Raw genomic sequence first — 22,137 nt, 5'->3', positions numbered from 1 at the left:
GAAGGAGTCTCCGTGGATCGTGCCTCTTCCCAGCCTCTAGACATTCAAACCCAGACACCTGCAATCAAGAAATTCACAGCTGATTTTGACAATTAAGGAAAAAGAGTGATGGACTTTCTCAGGTAACCAAGCAAGATGAGCTGTATTCTCTGGAGAGTAAGGAAATTGGTTTGTAGCACAATATTGCCTCCCAGAGATGACCATATATGCTACTTTTACTGCATTGTTACAGGAATAATATTACCATACAGCAAATTGCTTTTTCACCAGAAGCACCTACCTCCTACGTACCACACCTTCATTTGCACTTCTTGGCAGCTCTTGTGCGGCAGCACGCAGATCCCTATGTTGGCCTGGCATACCAGATGGGACGTCTTGGCTTGTGCTTAAGACTAGAAGGCAGGTTTTGTAACATTTTGCTGCACATTTTCCTGTGCTAGTAACAGGAGCACGTGATCCCTACTCCCTGAGGTACAGCATCACTCCTACTCCCATGGCAAGCCTTTTCAGAACAGGCTTGGCCAGCTTTGCAACTTGCAACAGTCATTCTTCTCTGATACCTATAGGCAGGGACTAGAATAACACTGTCAAACCGCCTTTCAGATCTTGTGAGTAAAGAAGGCTCCACAAATGTGAAAAGCTAGTATCGTAATATCTTCTAATGCCATGGTATCATATAATGCTAGTTCCTGGGCATTTGATTTAACATCCTAATACCACAACATTTCTAGACACTTTCAGGGCAGTTTTGAGTAAGGTCATTAAAATTGTCTCAGGAGCTAATGAATTTCAATATTTCATTCTTATATTTAGGTTTTAATTATTCCTTGTTTAATTCTCTCTGGAAATGGGTGCTCTTTTCCAGCGAAAAATGAAAGAGCATGGGTTTTTATATTCTTATTTTCATTTTCTTAAGAAATTGCTGGATTGAACAAATCACAGGGGCCACCTTTTGACCAACGGATTACTCAGTCAACTCAGCCGACCACTAGATTGCTCCATGTGCCACTCAGGGAAATTGTGTAATTTCCATCCCTGAAAGTCTTTGGTTACAGAGCAAACAAATGCTGTGAGGAATAACATACACAAAATTTAGTACAGAGCAATAGTTCATGTTAATGCTTTTCAGCCTTTTTTAGTTGAAGAACAAACCAAACTTTAAGGAAAGAAAGATCTTATTTGGTTGTGTTGTAATTGGTTTCTTGTATAACTAAACAACACATGGGCTGAAATGGGATCATTCATGCTTTAGGTTTTTTGCTGTCATTTTTATTCATTTGTTTGCTTATATTTGGCTGCATATTTCGCTCATGTTATGGGGTTTTAAATCATTCAGTAAATGTGCCACCTAAGATCTGATGAGCCAGTGGTGAAAAACTGTTGAGAAGTATTCAACTAGGCAACTCCTACAGGTCCTTTCTATCCATTTGCTTTACAACTCTTTGATATGTAGGCGTGTGCAAGGAGGTGTTCCCTGGCACCCAACTTGCACCATTCACTCCAGAGCAGTAACAGTGAGGATGGGAGATCTTCCCCTGCATTCCTCTGGTCCTTTTACACACACTGTTAAGCTACCAGGGCAAACAGAAATGTTTACTGCTGCTGTCTACAGTCCATTAATCCAAATTTCATTCTTTCCGTGAACCTTTCTTGTAATAGCTGTGTGTAACGTTCGTAAAAGCAGCAAATTTTGAGGCAAGGGATTTGTCTATAAATTCTCATTTGCTTCTACCTGGTTTATTTCTGATGAAAGGTCCTGATTGACAAAATAAAATGTAATCTGTTTAAAGACCAGCCTAGATAGATACTGCTTTACAGTTAATATTTTATGAGGTTTTTGTGAACTCCGAGTCAGTGTGAATGTCAGCATGGGAAATATATTTAATCTTTCTGCACAGCTGTTTTTATCAACCTTCTCCTCAACCATTAATAAACAGCTGATAAAGCTCTCAGGGGAACTTGCTGTGATGCATACTGAAATGTGTTTGTCTAGCCTGTCCCTTCTGTTGCCTAGTGGCAGGTTACTGCTTTAAATTGGTCAGAGAGTTTGAGAAGGCTTGGAAAAATTCAGGAGTGGTTACACAGGTGGTAAGAGGTCTGACCTTAGCCCACCATTTCATGTGAAATGAGAAGACAACTCATTTCACTGGAAGCAAGACCACTTTTTTTAATGCTGGGCTGATTTTTGTGATTTGCTAATTTATATCAATAGCTCAGCTGCTCCAGACGGAAACTCCGACTCCCAACCTGGGGAGCTGCAGGGGAAGTGAGAGCAAACCACTTCCCACCCGCCTGCAAGCTCTGAAGGGAGGCTGTAAGCGGAGTAACTTGGTAAATGCTGTTCTGGACTAATGCTTTAAAAAGACTGGGATGAAAACCTGCTCTCAGTAAGACTGATAAGGGCATTTCCATTATTTTCAGTACAATCAGAATTTCATGCTGAAGAGGGAATAATTTCAGAGTGAATTCCCTGACAGTAGAGACCATATGCCCATGATTTACCTACAGAGGTATTTTGCTAGTACCTGGGAATTTCTGTTTTTCATTTCAGTCAAAACTGCTCTGTGTTTGTTGACAATATTTATTCATGACACATTGCTCTATAGGATACTCTTTGTTTGCAGTGTTTACCTGACAGAAGTGACTCAGGGGGACAATTGTGCCATTGGGTAAATGATATTTAGGGTAAAATGTTTGAATTGTCCTTCGGCTGGAAGAACATGTGAGCATTGCCGATCGTTGTTTGTTGTGGCCATTTTAGAACTTAAAAGGTACTGACAGAGTGCTTGAGTTCTGAAAATACATATGGTTTGAGTGAAAAAAGGATAGTATTGTAAGTGAACTTTTGTATCGGTGTTTTGTGACCTCGAAAATGATATCACAAGAGTGACAAGTGTTTTCCTGTGAATCTATGGCCATGCTCACAAATGGCATCCCATAGTATCCCAGTGTAAACCCTTAGAAACCTGACATGACTTTATTGGAAGTTCTCTGGATTTACATCTAAGCAAATTCACTAGGAAGTGTCCTCTGATACCTCCAGTTTGAACTTTCATGTTATTTTATAATTCAGTATGGTAGTTACACAAAGGGGCTTTAACATTGGCTGTAGAAACTAAAGCCTTTTATTTGCAGCCAAGGTGTAATGCGCAGTGCTCTTGTAAAATCCCTGTTTTGCCTTCTCATGTCCCTTCAGCTTTTGGTAGAGAGGATCACAGCTGAATCTAAGAATGGAGGTAAGGCTTGGGTTTTATGCTTTTTGCATGTGGTAAACACTCCTCTTACAACTGTGCTTCATCTATGCTACCTGTGTGTATGTGCTCATCGCTGGACAAAATACATGAAGTAATTTTGCAGTGGTTAGCAAGTGGCTGAAAGATGGAAGCAAGTACATCCTGTAATTTAATATTAGACATTTGGAATGATTTGTTTTAAATGTTTAATAACTGATGCAGCTTGCAACTAGTTATTAGCTCCTTAGAGCGCTGCAGGTTGGTTTAATATGCCAGCTAGTCAGTGTAACCATTTTGTGGTTACTGAGTGGTTATTTACCGGGAAGATGAGAGTCCAAGTAGCAGGTCTGGAAGACAAACATGTCTATTCTGTGTCCTACACCATACGTAGGAAATGCTCAAATAGCTCAGTTACCAAGCCTTTCATAGTTAAAAACTAGAATCTAGGCCAATGGGCAGAAAATGTTTTTTATGTGGCTATTCTATCATCCATATGCAATGCATCAGTGGTGGCAAAATCCACTTTATAGAATACCAATCTTCACTTCATAGTGGCAGTGACAAGACTGATTGGGTATTGGGACTTAAAGAAACTCTTATCCTTGGCCTGTATTTCCAGCTGCTGGAGCTTCATGTCTTGTGAGAAGAGAACTCCTTGCGAATGCAAGGGTAAATTATGCACAAATACTCTACCTGAGAACAAAAAAATGGATATAAAGACTGCTTTCCTTTTCACCAAAAGTACTTGTTTCTATCCCCACAACCTTCTCCTATTTCACACAGTACATTTACTTTATTTCCATTAACGGGCACTCTGTGCACCCATTTAATCAAGGGAATGAAATAACCCAGTACCGTTGAATCAGATTCTGACATAGTAAAAATACATGCAGATGTTTCCTATATGCAGGCTTCCCAGGTGGTTAATTGACAGGTTAGGCAAATGTTATTTTCTTGCACTGCTAATAGTTTTTTGTTAAGTGTGTCATAATACATTTATTTACAGAATCTAACATTGTATTGGCAGCAGGGTGTACGGTGTGCTTTTTGTCAAGTCAGTCTGAAGATTATTTATATGTTATTTAAAGCAGAACCAAAGACTTATGAAGAAGATGGGGACTTAGCTCCCATGAGGTGATAAGGGAAATTGTATTGAGACAACAGAGCAGGAGGTTAGCTTCCTGTGCTCTGGAATGGAGAGATATGAAAAGCAAAAGGGAACCAGTAGTAAATCACAGGGTAACGGCATCATGTTATTTCATGGGATGCCCTGGAAAAACAAATGGAAGGAGAATAGTATTATATGTTACACATGCACTGTAAGAATCTATAGGGTGACTGAGTCTGCTGAAGATGGGCTTTAAATACAAAAATGGGGGGAAGAGAGGGGTGAGATGCCCTGTTAACTCCAGTAGTGACACCACAAACTTCACTAGAAACCCTATCTTGAAATTATCTCCTGAGAGCATGAAACGTAACTCTTTATTCTCCCACCTAAAAATCATAGTAGCTCAAGAGTAAGTTGATTGTTCTCTGTACAGGAAGCCCTGGAGGTGACTCTTGCAAGGAAAACACTGAAATGGAGGCATGAGGAAAATGGAGGCTTCCTTTTTCGTCACTGTTTTAAAGCCAGCAGAAGACCACTCTGCATCAGCTGGGAAAGTGGGTATCGTCTCTTACACGAGAAGTTGCTGTTGGGGAGCAGCAACAGCCTGAAGTTGCTCAGAGCAACTCGAAATAGGCTGGAAGTGCGCTGAATGTGATGCCTTAAGCTGGGCCCTATGGTATATACGCCCAGCTGGCTTTGGCAACAAGATCTCAAGAGCGCTGTTTGAAAACTGCTCCTTCAGTCGAATGCATGTAATGCCAAGAAAAAATGCTCAGGGATGGAGCAAGTTTTCCTGCACTTCAAAAGGCAATGCAGTGAAGGTGTAACAGAGCAGTATCCTAATCCCCAGTGTGCGTGATCCTATTGCAGAGACATGGGGAAAAGTGCCTGCGTTTGATACCAGCAGTGGTATCATCATGCTGCTGATGTCCTGATCTGTCCCAGTTCTGCAACGTTACTTCTCAAATTTTCTCCATAATCCATAGAGTTAGCAAGCATTTCCCAGTTATATGCTGCACTGAATGACCCAAATACAGTATTTGTATGGTAATTTTCTTTTCTGACTGACAAATTGTGTACTGTTTCTCTGTCACGAAAACTCGACTGAGTCTGGAAACAGCATTTGTGCATATTCGGTGTACCATATTGATCATAACAGGGAGAAAGCCAAGAGAAGGCCTTCTCCAGAGAAACACAAGGTTACAGTGGGAACACCGAGTCTTTTCTCAGTGATAAATGGCACTGACACTGTGATTGCTGTGCTCGTTTAGTCTCTGGAGGTATCTCTGTGCAATAAATTTTTTACTAACATGCCCTTTACTTTCATCTTTAATCTGCTCAACATTTTGGCTGCCAGATTTTACAAAAACCAAACACATTGTATCATTTCTTCCCAAGAGTCCTTTTAGTAGTATCTCTAAGCCTGAAATTTTATATTTGTGTGTGAACAACACAGTAGTATCAAATCATTCAAAGCAACTTAATACTTCTATAGCTATACCAGATCAAGGTCTGTTCTCAGTTACCTGTAACATTTCAGCAGTGATTTAACTACACATATATATAGTTTTTTGCTTTTTAGCGTGATTCATAAAGAAATTTGACAGACGGAGGAAAAGTAAGGAGAGCTCATTGCTACAGGATGCTGTGGGCGCCAGCAGTTTATATGGGCTCTAAGAGGAATTAGACAAATTCATGCATGAAAAATTCATCTGGGCTGTTACACCTAAAGACACCATTTCTGGTGCAGGAAATCCTTGACCTTCCAGATTGCTGGAAGCTGCTCTTAGTCAGTTTTTTGTGCATCTGCTACAAGTCATTGAAGGAAGCAGGTCTCAATGGATATGTGCTCTGACAGGATGTGGCTGCTCTTATGAATCGCTTAAGGCAAATGGTGGGATCTATAAAGAGAACCCCCAGAACTGTAACTTGTAATACAAGAACATGACAATGCTCCTTCTGTTTGGCCCGAATGGGTGAGGACAGTCTCTTGCCTCATGTCAGGGCCCTGACGTCACTCTCCACCCCTTCTAGGGGTTTGGCTGCCTGGACTCGGGGCCAGTCTAGTGCCCTGTGGTGCAGCTGCTGGTCTTAGGGAGAGAGCTGGGAGGACTCAGTGAGATCCCTTCCCACCTCCTGTTCACCCAGGATCTGGTTTTAAGCTCAGCTTGGTTCCCAACCAGTCTACATTGCAGCTGCATCACGGCCATGCCCATGCTTGGCTGTGGACCCTGCTGATGCACGCACTGACCCTGACCCATGAACTAGCTTCCCAGCCTGACCCCGGACCTGCCTCATCACCCATGGACTTGCCTGATGACCTGGGCACCAGGTTGCGCCTGGCTGCCCGCTTCTAGCCTGCCCTGCTGCCTCCATGAGGGCAGCGAGATGGGCCCTGGCTGGTGAGGCCATGCCCTCCTGGCCTGCAGATCCCCCATGGCTCACAGCTACCTATCTCTTATCTTTATATCTCACTCCTTTGCTGTGCCACACCAATGTCTGTAGCCCGCTCTGAGGTCTGATATGCCATGACCAGGTCGTTGACCCAATCTGTGATCTATTGACCACTGAGCATGGAGTAGGTGATGAAAGGGTGTTTTGTGCGCATATGTCTTTTTGTACATCTTTAATGGTGGGGCACAGGCACACACCTCCCCATCACATTGCCCGCTCGCCTCTTTGCCGTGTGAACCTAGCACATGTGGTCTCACATGCTGGGAGAAAAAGCGGTAGGTCTGGCAGTAATATTGTACTTGATCCTGCAGCACCATGGATCTTACAATTCGGTTACATCTTCACAGAGATTCTCTTACAAGAACTTATAAGGTTGACAGTTACCATGCCAAACACAAAGGTTAGAGGTATGTATGGACATGGCTGCTCAATGAACTCTAGCAATGATGGCAAAGTCACTAAGACATGTCTTGCCTGGGGTGTGCAGAAGAAGTTTGCCAAGGGGTTCTTTTGACTTCAAACAGGAGAAGATAATAAAGTGGCCTGGGATGACACATGGCTTATGGCACACTTGTGTGGCCAAAAGCTAGGATAATGAAGAAGATCACTCCAGCTGTCAACAGATTGTCTATCAATATATGCAGTGTTCAGAGTTGAGAGAAGTTAATAACACAGCATACTCTGCAGTTGGAATCTGTTCATCTAATTTGCCTCATGAGACAGAAAATCGGTGGTAGGTTTTCTCTTCCTGCCTGCCTTCCTTGAGAATTCAGTGTCAAAGGAAGCTAGCGTCAAACAGCCCTGACGAATGATCATTTCTGTGCACAAAACACATAATTCAAGTTTCATCACCCTTTCCTGTCAACAAGTTTCAGTGCTGTTGGGGAAGAATAATTTCTATGTTACCTTCCGCCTCTGCTAGAATTGAACCATGTCCAGGCTCAGCATGAGAAAGTACATATAGCAAATCATTTAGACAAACTGCTTCCCTCAGTAAAGCATCAACTTATATTAACAAAATTTGTAAACGTTTAATATTGCATCTGCTCTGTAATTTGGTTCACTGTAATTTTTGTTTTAATAAAAAATCCATTTATTCATCTCTTCAATATGCCACAGTTTTGTTTCACCCTCTTTATGACTGTGATGCATTTTTCTCTTCCACTCAAAAATTTGGAGCACTTTTCCTGTCTGCTCATATTTCCACCTTACTGGACCTTACCTCAGAACCTTGCTCTGTTTCTCTCTGGCTGATTAACTGATGTTTCATCCCTTTCCTTTTTCTAAAGGGTAGATTGGGGTTTTTCCTCGTAAGTCCTCACACATTGATTCCTTTGTATTTTTGCTAATTCTATTCGTATTTCATTTTGTGTCTATATCCTCCCCTTGTGTTTTAGGTCAAAAGCATTATAAATAAATTAACAACTCTCCCTGTCTGCCAGGATAACTGCTTATAAAAGTCTGGCTTCTAATTCCTTAGAGTTGATGAGGGACTTACTTACTTACTTATATCCTGAAGCATACAGTTTGATTTCCCAGCCTGTACCCTTTCTAATGAATGTTCCCATTATATGCTTACTTGTCCAATCTTCTTTTGAATCTGAGTAACATTTGACCTCAGAGATGACCTGCAGCAAAAAAAAATCCACATTTTAATCACTTCCTATTTTATTCTAAAGAAAGTCTGAAAAAAAAAAAAAAAAAGAAAGACTTCTTTCCTGTGTTTCAGATGTGCTGTGGCTTGGTTCTTCCCCTGTGTAGGGTAAAAGCAAGTAAGAGCTCAGCTTTTTGCTGTACCTTGTTCTTCTGTACTGTCTTTCATTTCCCTCTGTATCTGTCTCCTGCCTGCTCTAAACAGTTTGTGTCTTTTCAATCCTTGTTCATATAAAAGCTTTGGTATGACTAGTCATGACCATCACCTGTCTCATGTCTTTTCATTTCTGCAGCTGTTTTTTGTGAGCTGATGATACATCTGGCTATGGGTGCTCCCACTTAGACACATCCCTAGTTTCTAAAATAGAAAATAATACTGCCTCATCTCATTCTCTAGGCATACTTTTTTTTTTGATCATCCGTTCATAATGCGAGCAATACCTTCTGCTTGATGTCTTTAAAGTGGCTGTATATCCTCTGCACTAGAGATCCAGGCTATCCAAAACTGACAGCCAATTCAATCCTAAAATAATTTTTAGAGTGTGTACAGAGCAGAAAGAACAGATTGACGTGCAGCTACTAGGAAGAGTGTCCTTTGATATATAAACAGATAAAGTCTAAACCAGACATAATTTTCCAGAATCCATTTTCTGAGTGTCTCTTTACTTTCAAATACCATTCTTCAAGTCAGACGTTTGCCAATTTACTACGTGAAATTCAGAGCCTGTTGGCCAAGCTTTTATTCCAAACTATCATGCTGATTCTTCCTTTTAGTTGCATGTAGCTTTCTAACACATTTTTCTTTTTATCCAACAAATAAAGAAATGAACTGGCCTGGGAGACAGACCTTTTAAAAATGGAGTCTCTTATAAAGTAGGGTATGTTTTTTTAATAGATGCTAAGCAGCTGAACTATTAATTGCACCTGGAGTTTCAGGTGGTCAGCACTTGGTCCTTACTCTCTACCAGCTTTCAAATTACATATATGCTTTCAATTAGATCCTTTATACCCTGCCATTGGCAGGATTCACATTCTCCACTTGAGCATAAGTCACATTTCATGCACTCACAATATCTCCCTCTCCTTGCTTGCTTACTTCACCAGCCTCAAATCTGAGATCTTCACAAAGAGGAAAAACTCTTGAATAACCTAGCAGTCCTTTCCTTACACCATAGGCTAAGCTATGTCTCTTTAAGTGAGAGGAAGGGGCCCAAGGTGAGCCCTTATAAAGCCAGTATTGCAATTGCCTTCCTTTTTTCTGTGGTGCATAGTAGTCTTAACAAGGGACATGTTCCTAGGGGAACATTTGGAAGGGCTTCAGAAAAGGAAAAGAATTACAGCCTATGAAGAGATGGGGAAAAAGGTTAGTTATTTTTGGTTCTCGGCTGTTGAAATATCTTGAGAATGGTAGCTACATTTAGAAAGAAAAAAGCTTTATATAGGTATAAAGCCATAAGGAAACATAGTAGAGTATACCGTGCAACAAGTTTGAGGAGCAAAGTTGAGTTGCTAGAAGGTGCTACTTCTGCTTTAGTGAAGTGTCTCCTTAATTTCAAGGAGAGTTTTATGTCAAATCTGGCAGAATGCATGTTAAAATTCCCTAGTTTTATATGAGAAATATTTTGAAAAGCTAGTGCCAAGTGTTTAAGGGTGAATTGCTGGAATCAGACTCAGTTTGAGAAAGACCTTCCTTTTGTTTAGGTGTGAAAAAGAGGAAGGTATCTCAAAAGCAAGCAGAGCTTCTGGCTCTTACTATAATTCTTCTGATACGATTAAAAAAAAAAAAAAAAGCATTAGATTTCTAAAGCCTTTTATGGGGCTCATAGCAGGAATGAGTTTCTTATCCCTAAGTACATCTGCAGATCTACTCTTTGATGTCCAGTATGCAATTTCTGTAAAGCTTGTACTTAAAGAAGAGAGGGTTTTCCTGATAATCTGACCTTGTATATCTCTGGTTATGTCTTAAATAAGTGGGCCCATTAAAGACCAGGACTATACCATAAGTGTTTTCCACCTGAGACAAACCTCCTGTGAAAGTGCCTTTGCGTAGGACTCTTCTGAGTAAGAGATGGAAACATTCAGATGAGTCCTCTTCAGAGCTGGAATATTTGTGTGTCTGAGAAAAGGAAGGCTAATGAGAAAAGGTCCCCTTCACTGTAATACTTCTTCCCCCACCCCAAAGCATTTTCTGCTGGCTAGGAGCTTAGTGGGGTTTTGGATAGGCTACCTGATTGCTTGTGCTTGAAGGCAAATCCAAGCATAGTTACTGTGCAACAACTCTATAGGAAGATTAACCATGTTAAGCAGACAAGACCGTGGGGATACCGTGTGTTGGACCTTGGATGAGAGAGAGCTAGAGGTGAGAAGAAGCTCAGCTGGCTGCCAGGTTCACAAGCAGCGGACTTCAGCGTGGCTTTTCTAGCCCTACTGCTCCGTTAAGCACCTTAAAACTAACCCAGAGTCCATCAGTACAGCGAGGAAGTTGTTTTTATGCTCCTTTGAGACATACGTGAATAATTAGTTGATCTTTTCTATTCAAAGTTAATAGTCCGCAGTATATTATGTGTTTAGTAGACAAATAAAACACAGCGGATTTCTGTTATCTAATTCAGCCATGGCTTCTTGTTGCTATGTGTGGGAAGCTCCTTTAGGAAGAATTCGGTAGGAAAAAAGCTTTTCTCTGCTTCATAATCCTGTAATATGAATACAGAATTGCCTGGGCTACAATGTCAGAATAATTAACAATGAAACACCAGTGGCAGGGGAGCTATCAAATGAGTTATCTCTGGATCAGTATTGGGTCTGGTATTAATTAATGAAAACACTAATTAAGGTTTCTGTTAAACAATTTGGAAGATAAAATGAAGCACGCATTGATCAAATGTGTAGAGGCCAGGCTGTAGCTACAGAATGATTGATCAAGAGATGTTAGAGTAAGAGGCAAATTTTAAATAGGGTGAGATTTTAATTTAGATAAATGTTAAACAATGCACTAGAGGGTGACACTTTATAAAATGGAAGGCTGCCGATTAGAGATCGGTAACACAGAGAAGAACTTAGGAGAGTGGGTAACAAATGGGGCACAAATCCCAGTACCATGGAGCTTTAAAAAGACAAATAGCTTTCCTGGCTGTACAGAGAGTAAAAGGGAGGTCATTTGTAGGACAGTGGCCATAAGGATATCTATTCTGTGTTTCTCATGTGGCAATGCAAGTGTAAAGCTTCAACCTGTTAGCCATGGGAAATAAATTCTTTAATTGTGACCTCAAGGTTGGATGGTGAAGGAATAAAGCTTCTGACAGCGATGCGGAACTGACAGATACATGTGCACAGCCTCTGAGAGGCACACAAACACAGTGTGCTCCTCTGACAGTCCACCTCTCAGCCATGTCCCACCTAACCAGGCACCCTGCATATCATCCGTTGATGCTAACGTCTGATGCGCTCCTGTACTTGGTGAAATGCAATGAGAGGGAGCTGCTTTGGTCATGGAAAAAGTGGCAGGACCTAAGCGTAGAAGTCTCAGTCTGTCTACCATCTGATTGACCTGTTCCTACCAGCTACAAAACTGAACTAACAGAATCTTCTGATTGGTGGGGCAGGCTGGTGAACATGAATAACGTAACCAAGGAAAAGTTTTAAGAAATAGGTGCTGCTTTTGAGCCCTTTTTTTAGAGCTGTAGTCTTTCTTTTCTAAGATCTAGATTGAGGCTCTGGCAAAGCAGAGGTACCACTGCAGGCAGTTGCTTCTCATGATTTGGTATTCTTAGAAAATGAGATGTCTCTAGGAAGAAAAGGTGGAAGCAAACTGCTTCATCCATGTGTGGGACAGGAAGGGAAAAAAATCTCAAAATACTTCAGTGTCTAGGAGGAGTTATAGACCAGTTATCTGGTCAAACAGTTCCAAGTAAGCTATTTACAACAAAACTTGTAGTATATATAGTTATTTGTGTGTCTGTGTGAATGCCTCTACACAAGAGTACTATATCATGTCTGAGAAGTGTTATGAAAATTTAGGTAAATTATTTATTGCAGTAAAATTAAATACTACATTTTGGCACTGCACCAACAATGAATCTGTATGTTTGGGAATCCACTTAACTATATCTTCTTTCTTTAAAAAGCATTTTTACACAGCATCAATGATAGCATTTGCATATGGTTAGGACTTTTTTATAGTAAAAGCTTGTAATTTCACAGAATTGTAGAATAGCTGAGGTTGGAAGGGACTCCTGGAAACCATCTAGTACAATACCCTTGCTCAAGGTAGTCAGAAAGAGCAGACTGCTCAGGACTGATTGCAAGGTTTTGAATATCTCCAAGGTTGAAGAATCCACAACCTTTCTGAGCAGCAGGTTCCAGTGCTTCATCACTATTACAGTGGTTTAAGAAATAAACAATTATATTTAGATAGAACTTCCTGTATTTCAATTTGTGCTCATTGCCCCCTTGCCTTTCACAGGGCACTCCTGAGAAGTCTGGCTGCTTCTTCATTTCCCCCTCCTCAGGGGTGAGGGGCTGGGAATGCACATTTATTTATTATGCACATTAAGTAGATCCCCCTGAGTCTTCTCTTCTGTCTCCTCCAGGCTGAACAGTCCCAGCTCTTTCAGTCTCTCCTCCCATGATAGATGCTCCAGTCCCTTAATCATCTTTGTGGCTCTTTGCTGGACTTGCTCCAATATACCCATGTCTTTCTTGTACTGGGGAGTCATAACTGAACATGGAACTAAAAAATATACTGTTTCACTAAAATATTAGAAAATCTAAATCAGTCATACATATTGAAGATAGAGTTTGCATCATTGAAAATAAAAAAGGAACTGGATCAAGTTTTAACTAGAATTGAACTAATATATCCTGTTCACAAGAACAGGAAATTAAATTAGTTGAAAATTTTATACTAACAGCTGTGCTGGAATTATTATTTAGCAAAGTAATAAGGTGGGGGAAGAAGCAAATCTTTACTGTGACAGTACATAAACCCAAAATGCAATACTTGCTTTATGCATCTAGGATGCGCTAAAGTATCCAAAAGGCATGGCTTCGTTGCGATAGAGAAGTCTTGACCCAGGGAACTTTGAAATGAAAGGTTTTGGATAATGAAGGTCTCTGGCTGAGACACCAGCATGATAGGAGAAGATGATGAAACAGCTCACGATGAGCAGGAGTTACATCTTGCTACCTGTCCAGCTACTAGCAGCTTGCAGGGAGTAGTAGGACAAAGTCTGTATTAGTTGATCAGCTCCTTATTATATGTGTTTTCAGGGTGGGGGTGTTATGTAAATATGTGTATATGCATCTATATAGCTATACACACATATGTATATATATCTGCACATATATTATTATTTTTTTTTTCCACTCAATGAAAAGAAAATTATTTACCTCTTTTACAGCAGGATTTGGATGCTGTTTGTGGATTTTGGCTGCTAATGATACATTTTATTACTATCATTAAAGATTTTTATAATACGGGGCAGGGCTTGTCAAAGTGCTGTGTGGGAGCTGCTAAATTCACCTTGCCTGATACCACATGCATTAGGTGAACAAATAGGTTAATGCTATTGTTGTTGATACTGGATAGTTGCCATGCCAGAGCTGAGGTGTTTAGTCTCTGTTGTTTGTTGTTTTCTGAACACATAAGGGATCATTATTTTAGTATAAATTGGGTTCATTTCTAGGTAAAGCTAAAGCGTTTCAATTTCTTTCTTTTCCTTTTAAATCTGTCGCGGTGTAAGAAGCCAGGGTATTATTTTTTTTTTTTTAATAAAAGCACAGGGCACAACAAGAAGAAACTGTTCTTTCAGGTGTCAGAATGCCCGTTTGGAAATTTTTGTCACGTTATTTTAAACCAGGGAAAAGAGAATTTTTCACAACACTAAAACATTCTGACAGCTGATATTGTATGTTGAAAGCTTGTCTTTGCTTTCTTTGGCTTGTTACTGCCTTCCTTAAAGGGGAGTGGAGAGAGGGGAGAACTTCAGTAATACGTACCACTGACTTACTCTTGTTAGTGTGTGTTTTTCTAGTTTAATACTTCACTATTTCATCTCTGTTTCAATAAGGAATTTAAGGGGCTATTAAAGAAAATGTAGAATCCTGACACTGGCCAAGGCCAACTTATGTAGCAACCAGATGATGTCCTCCTACACTTTGGCGGCTCCAGCCATCTGGATTACTGCAGATGTCTCCCCTTGTGCTCAGCAAGTACCCACATGCAGCATACGAGAGGTGGGTGTACACGTGGCTGCCGGAGCACTGATGTTCGGCCAGCCTGCAACAAGCCTACTGACAAATGGTCCGTTCCTCTGGAAGAGCGTGGTCGTGCACTTCAGAACTTTGCAAAGAAGCATCTTCAGCCTGGTATGATTTATCAATGAATGGCATAAACCATAACACTGTCATCTTAGAGAAGAGTTAGAGGTTATACAAAACAAATATGTCCTAGTATTTGTCTGTTTTAAAGGAACCATTACAGCAAAGCAGAGCTTGATGCTTTCACCTGCTTCAATCTTCTATGTCTGTGGCTGGTGTCTTTTGTTTTACTATCCTTGTCGTTCTGCTTATGGTGATCCTGGCTTTGCAGAGTGTTTGCAATTAAAATTCTCGTGCTCTGATGTGTCACTGATCTTCATAACATTCCCCTGGCTTCACAGCAACAAGTGTACTTGGCAATTTCCAGTGCTGACAACTCCACTTTCCTTTCTCTGCTGTTCAGGTGGTCAGAACCGCACAAGTGCCAACAAATTTGATAAAGCACAGAAGCAGCGTTGCTGACTCAGCAGGGCTTTGTACCAAAGCGAGGGCAGGAGCGGTATTGTGCCGAGTGCCCAAAATTGGCTGGCATCTCTGGATGGGAAGTGAAGTGAAACTGGAAGATCACCTTGTAAGCAGGCCTGGTGCCATCCAAACAGATGGGCTGAAGTATAAGCAGCCAAACAGTCATTTAGGAACACAAAATGGGTTTGTTGAAGGCAGGTTTCCAAGCATGAAATGTCAGAATGGTTGCCTGTGTCAAGCCTCCAAACCTGAAGGGAAGGATATGCACGAGTAGTGTGGGATGAGCTAATGCTGAAAACAAACATGAAAATCTGTCTTGGATCCTTTCCTGGATCCATTGAAAGATCTTTTTCATAGCTGTGAGACCTAGTGGGAGAAGAATCCTGCAAAGCCATATAATTTCCCTACCACATGGATCACTTTCCACAAACTGTGCTGACAAGGTAAAGGAATTATTTCTTTTGCCTCCCACAGATGTTGATGTGCAGGAGGCCCATAACATTGCTCTGGCTGGTTAGTCTTTGGCAGCTGTATTTAATAGCTTCAGGACAAATTCTGCAGTATTAGCCAAGATATGAATAATTTATTATAGGCAGAAATATACCTTAGTAAAGACTTAAAAGACTTTGAGTTAATCTTCAATGGCTGTGGAGTTATAGCGAGGACTGAATTTCCTCGCTGTAATAAGAATCCAGCTCCTCTCTGGGACTTTTCTGCTTAAAAGATCAACAACAACAAAGGGGGGAAAAAAGCCAACCCAAACTTTCGTAACTCTAAAGCTCAAGAATTTAGGATGATAATTGATGGAAAAGTGCTTTGCTGTTTTTTCATCCACTACAAAAGCCAGGCAAAAACACTTCTTACTTGTCTGCTGATCAAAGGTGCAAAGTAGAAAAGGGATCACGGAAAGAGAAATGTAATGACTTGAAAGGAAAGGAGTTTGCAGGTAAGATTCAAGGCAAAGGCTCCAATAACAATGTAAGCGCAGATAAAGCTTAGCTTGCAATGCCCTGTAACTGGTGCCTTGCGGTTCCAGTTTGGAAAGTGGAGAATGAAAGAAAGCATTAATCTGGCTGAAATCCACATAACAGGATTGTGTGCGAAACAAAAGTGAAATCAGACAGTGCAGTCGGTGAAATACAGCTTGAGGAGGAGGGGGGAATATGCTAGAAACAGCAGTTTTCTAACCTCTTCACTGCAGCTGAACAAGCTTGAAGAGGCATTAGGATTTATTCTGTGTAGCGAGAGGGGTAGGGAGAATCAGGACCTAGTTACAGTTGTTTGATTTTTGCAGCAGAATATTCTTATCAGAAGTAGCGCTGTTAGAGCGTGCTGCCAGGGAAATGATTTGCATTTGGTAGAACTGCCCCTCAGTTCTTCCAGCTCACGCTGCCCTTGTGGCATTTTAACACTGGGCATTTGTTGTAGGCTCTGCAGCCAATGGTTTGATTTTCACCAGTTGCTCCGCAGAAAAGGATTGTGCAACTGTTGAGGACTACCAATATTTGGGAAGAGGCAGAAAATATGCATTCAGATCTCAAACTTCAGATGGGGAAGCCTCTTTAGCTGTGCAGTAACAGAAATTGCTTAAATTATGGATAATCTGCTGCACAAGTCTGTCTTCTATTTCCTAAAGCTTCCTATCCATGCAATTTGGAAACTTGTATCCACAGTGAAAGACAAGAGGATTCAAGAAAAGGTAAAAAGAAATTAAAAAACCTCCTCCTTCAGTTGTAACCCTGTGGGTGACCTAGCTAGATCTTAAAGGGAGAGGATCAGAAGTTTAGTTGCACTGTTTTCTAAATGTCAGTATCTGGGAGTAATGGCTATCTTTAAGTTTTTATAAGAGCTTTGTGACTTTGAGAAAATTGGTCCTGAGAACAAATAATTTTTGATTCCAGGGAAATTACTGGATACTTAAAGCAATTAGGGTCCTGGACCATAAAGCTTTAAGTAGTCATTACCTGTCTGTTGAGGATCACAAAAATCCATATTTCACTGCTATCATGAGCCATTTTCAGTGTAATATCCAGTTCATCTTGAGTCACTCATCTCCATCCTAGCTGGCTGAAGAAATTGTTAAACTTCCTTTTACTTTTGATAATCTTGAATCTCCTTGTTACACCGAGGGAGGGGGGGTATATTTGAGAAAATGAATTCCTAAATATATATATAATAAATGAACCAGACTTCCCCTCTCAACTCTTGTGTTGGCCACAAACATTACGCTCTGCTGTTCTTTGTGCTGTAAGGGCTTTGTCTCTGCTAAGAGATGTTAATTAGTCTGAGATCAGGTGTAGGGACTGGTCGGTATTTGGGCTCTTTGTCGTGTAAATCTGGGTTAAAGAAAAGGTTGAATTCTTGGCAGTAGGGCTTGTAACTTAGTTTCATAAATGTTTTGGTAGATCATGATTTCTTGACTTAAATGCAGCATGAATATCCTTAGGAAAAGTGAATTGTTGTCTGAAGTTGTTGCTTCCCAAGGAAAGGGAAACTAACGTGGGGGGAGAAGGGGTGAGTCTGGAATGGGGCCATCGCTGATGAGTTACTGTTCTTTTTCATCTGATATATGCTCAATATTAAGCTATGTGATGAGCATTCAGAAGCAGCCTATAACAGGAGCTGAAATTCTGCATTCCTTTGAAACAGTTAAACTTCTTTGCTCTGTGTGCACTAAATGATGTTGAATAGCATACTTCTCTAAATGAGAGGTCAGCAGGCAAAGCAAGCCACATTCCTTTGACATGATATATATAAAAAAAAAGTACCAGGGCTATAACTGGCAGGAGGTAGGGGGGAAATCTGCTTTTCCTGTTTTGGTACAGTAATGTTCATTATTTTCTTTCTTACTCCTAATGTTTTTACAACGGCTAACAACTCAAGCGGTACATGCTTAAAGAAACATCGTATTGGTTCTCTTTGGGTTTGGCCGATGTTGGCAGGGCTGATACTCACCAAATACTAACATTTGCTTCTTTGACTCTACAAACGCTTAGAGGGGTGGGAAGTGCAGTTGAGCTCAGCAGGTTGCCCTGCATGGTGTTGAGAATAAGCTTTTTATTTCTGAGGATCATGTTCTTTTATCTAGCAGGGTAAGTCCTTGGGCTTGTTTGCTTAGTACTGGCTCAATGCCTTTTAATAAATATTATCAGTAGGTGACTAACTGCTTTTTCTTTGAGGGTCTTCTGTCATTGTTTTCTCAATATTCACCCATTACTGATCTGGACAGGTATTAAATTCAAGCTCAGGAGGGCTGATGGATCCACACTAACAGTGCTATTGTCATGTTCCGTTCAGACAGGTTTTTGTCTGATGTTCATAATGCTGCTTATATGGTCACGGAGGCAAAAATCACAAGCAGAGGATGGATGCAGGGCTAGCTGGCTAATAATTTTGAGTTGGTCGAGGTTTGTCCTGGCAGCTGAACTTCAGAGGATGCATAGATCAGTTATAACTTGAATGGTTTAGACAGCCACCTGTAACTTGATGCTAAATTAAATCATTCTGTATGTGTAAGGATGCAAAGATCTTCAGGCACTGCTGCTCCAAACTGCTGGAAGAAATCCATTTAATCAAGGCAAGCATTCACGTGGTTATTAGCGTGTACATCCCAAGACACAAAGCTTTATCAATATAAAATGAACTGAATGTGATACTATTATTCATTCTCTTTACATTGCCTGATATTATGCAGTGAATGTAATGAGGCTTGTTGAAGAACTGCTGTTCACTGTGATGTTCCAGAAAAGATACACATCCTAGGAGACTTGTTCGCTGATCAAACACTTTAAATGAAATACAACATTAAAATAAGTGTAATGGTTTCAATCTGACCTTAGCTTTGCATGCTCGCTTTAATGACTTACATTTTACTCTGGAAACTAGACAACTAAAATTCTGTTTACTGGTTGCTTAGAAACTTTACAGAAACTGATCCTCAGTAAGAGCATTAGACATCAAATATTTCAGTAAAAACTAAAGCTGGGAAATAATTGTTCAGAAATGATAGATTCTGGAAATTACCACAGAATCTTATGAAATCCAAGAGATAAACAGATTAGAAGGACATGTGTATAGATAAGAACATCCAGACTTATACTAAGAAGGATAACCTTGCTTGCTTCAGGTATCCTGTATGGTTTAGGAAGACTATTTCCATACTGGCAACATATTAAATGTTTCCTTTCTTGGATCGCCTTCTGGAATCATTCCTTACTGAACATACCAGGCCCAGGAACATGGACTTCATGGAGAATTGGTATGATCCAATCATGGAATTATGTATGGTCTTTAAGATTTTTCTCTCCTATTTTTAACGCAGTCTTGAATGTTTTAAAGCCCCAAAATCCGAAAGCTTCTTGACAAGCTTTATAGAAATTGTATGAAAATGTGTTTCATGGCTATATGGTAGAGTTTCTTTGAGAGTAAGTGACATTTTAACAGCATAGTTGAGTTTAGGAGGTAATTCTGGTTAAATGAGGCTGTTATCTAGACCTGCATAGCTATTTATTATGGGAATATGTAATTTTTTAAGAGTCATTCTTACCCAAGTCTATACATTGAATGTTTCCATAAAAATTATGATGATTAAGTTCTTAGAAGGTATGAAGCACTTAATATTAATTCAGCCTGAGTAAGGAAATGAATGAAACAACGTCCTAGGATGTGGAACTGTCATTGACAGATGAAGTAGAATTTTTTTCTTAACTTAAAAAATAAGCTCCAAATACAAATGATAATGAAGGAACTTGATATAGAAAGGAAGACACCAGAGAGAGTGTGAAAATATAATGTATGTTTTTATACAGTTACTGCTTCTTTTGGGGGGCTGGAAAATCCAAAGCCCTGTGAATTTTAGCCTTGGAAGTGACTGCAAGCAATCCTGAAACAGCAGCTGCGTAGCCCTGGAAATGAATTTTCCTTAGTGACTATGCAATGGGTTTGTGGTTTTAATGACATGGCCGACTAATCCCACTCAGCCTCATTTCTGACTATAAATTTGAAAACTTTGTTTGCTCCTGCTGATAAAGCCGTAGTATAGCTATAAACATGCTAGTTATTTTTCTTGTCAAACATAAAAGGCCTATTATTTCAAGCAGTTTAAGAAGCCTCTCTACTTAGATAAAATACAATGTATGTGGCTTGTTTAATGGTGTATATGCTGGGAGGGTTATCTCCTTTCTTTGAAGTAATTTTTCAATTCATTTGGCAAAGCAAGAAATAAATTTTGCCTTTGTTGCTAGCTCAAGTGTAGCTGAATTAGCATTTGAGGAAATGACTTTTCAAGAGTATTGTAAGGTTACCTCTTTCCAAAACACGGCCGTAAAGCTTAGACTTCCTGTTGAAAATGCCAGTTGGACCCAGATAAAACTCTTTCCTGAAAGAAACGACAGGATGCTTTTTTCCTTTACAATCAGCTTCCAAAGGACGTCTGACCAATGTTCAAGAAAATGGAGGAACCATCATTTTGTGCTGAGAAACCACCAGCTTTCCTTCTGAATCCAAGCAGTAAATAGACATTTCTTACAGCTCCTCCAGCCAATACTTCTTTAGAATTATTTTTGAGCTACATACTAGCCACAAGATGAATGCTAAAATAATTTCGCTAGCTAACAGTTCATGCCGTCAGAGTGATACTATCAATGAGCATCTATACATGAGCACTAACAGATGGGGTTTGATCCTTTAGGGAAACCGCCAAATGAGTTCTGGGATTCCAGAATTGAGGGAGCACAGAATGATTTGTACGTTGTGCTTTGCATAGAGAGTAAGTATGTCTTTAGCAATTAACACAGCTGCTTTGGCAGAACCCTTTTTAGCCTCTTTTCTGGAAGAGGTGAGCTGTATCTGTCCCTCTGCCACAGTAACTGTGGAACTCATGGACAGAAGAGTCTCAAAGATGCGAAACACCCACACACTTAGTGAAAATAAGACTGATAAGAAGGGAGGCATCCTATTAAAACTGCCTTTAAGGGCAGCATTTCATCAAAGAGATCATGCAGGGGAGAACAATAACGAGTACTTCATACATTAGAAAAGCTCCAGTCAGTGTTGTCACCTCTCAGGTTTTAAAAAAAGCCAAAACCAAACCCTACTTTGGAGAACATATCTGGGAAAATCCTTGACTTGGATACCTGGTAGTGGTTGATTCCCTGCTGCAGCTTAGTCACGTAAGTTAATAAACCAGAGGCCACTACACTGCTGGAGACCAGGCAAGATATTCCCCTAACTGTCACAGGAATAGAGCTATTCCCTGCCATGAAAACATACTTGTCTTTCTCGAGTTCACAGTTCAATCACTGCTTTCTAAATTAATTTGATCAGAGTTGGATAATAGCAGCTATGCTGAGCTGCATCAAGCTCTCTCCTTCAAATCCCTGTCCTAACACTGACTGGGCAGGATCTGTAAGTCGCTCTAAGGTCTGAGTAGGAACAGAGTACGGTTCTCTTGTGAGGATGTTGTTGTAACAGAGCTTATCAGATGTTTGCTTGGGTAGTGCATTGTTCCTTTGCCTTACCTTTTGTTTTCCTCAAAAATGGCAACTCTGCCCAGTTTAACAGTCAAGTCTTATCTCAAAGTAACTCTTTGAGCAAGGCAGTGCTCACAAAGGATGGGCCTTTAATCAAGGAGAAAAAAGCTTGCACGCTGCATGCAAATAGGAAATAAAGTACACCCTTCAATCAGTATTTAACCTTTGGAATAATTTATCTGTTGTCAGCCCACACTCTGAGATTTTGGTTAGAGGTGCTTATAAAAGATTTTATGTAGATGAAATGGAGGTTATAGTCTTTGTGCGCAGTTTATAGACAGAAGTTCTCCGTTACATATACAGCCAACCTGGCTTGTAGAAATAATTCCTCACAGTTTTAAAATCTTCATTATTTGAATCAAAATGGCACTGTGTC

At 40.3% G+C, this 22,137-nt stretch overlaps 1 protein-coding gene and 1 long non-coding RNA gene across 3 annotated transcripts in view; both read left to right on the top strand.

The window, feature by feature from the left end:
* LOC142600525 (uncharacterized) lies at nt 1-5,161 on the top strand. The gene is made up of 3 exons (XR_012834058.1): nt 1-122; nt 3,197-3,236; nt 4,775-5,161. It is a non-coding gene; the product is annotated as an uncharacterized LOC142600525 (long non-coding RNA).
* An 11,487-nt stretch (nt 5,162-16,648) lies between these two features.
* ATP2C1 (ATPase secretory pathway Ca2+ transporting 1) overlaps nt 16,649-22,137 on the top strand; it is a 67,242-nt gene continuing 61,753 nt past the window's right edge. The window contains exon 1 of one of the 2 annotated variants that reach the window (XM_075745655.1): nt 16,649-16,930. In XM_075745655.1, the coding sequence (XP_075601770.1) occupies nt 16,826-16,930 (105 nt within the window). In that variant the 5' untranslated portion in view covers nt 16,649-16,825. The remainder of the gene's footprint in view (nt 16,931-22,137) is intronic. The other variant, XR_012834057.1, reaches the window with a different exon arrangement.

The sequence above is a fragment of the Balearica regulorum genome, chromosome 2, assembly GCF_011004875.1.
Source record: "Balearica regulorum gibbericeps isolate bBalReg1 chromosome 2, bBalReg1.pri, whole genome shotgun sequence".
Taxonomy (NCBI): domain Eukaryota; kingdom Metazoa; phylum Chordata; class Aves; order Gruiformes; family Gruidae; genus Balearica; species Balearica regulorum.
The sequence above is the reverse complement of the archived record's forward strand: the minus strand, read 5'-3'. Positions and strand labels throughout refer to the sequence as shown.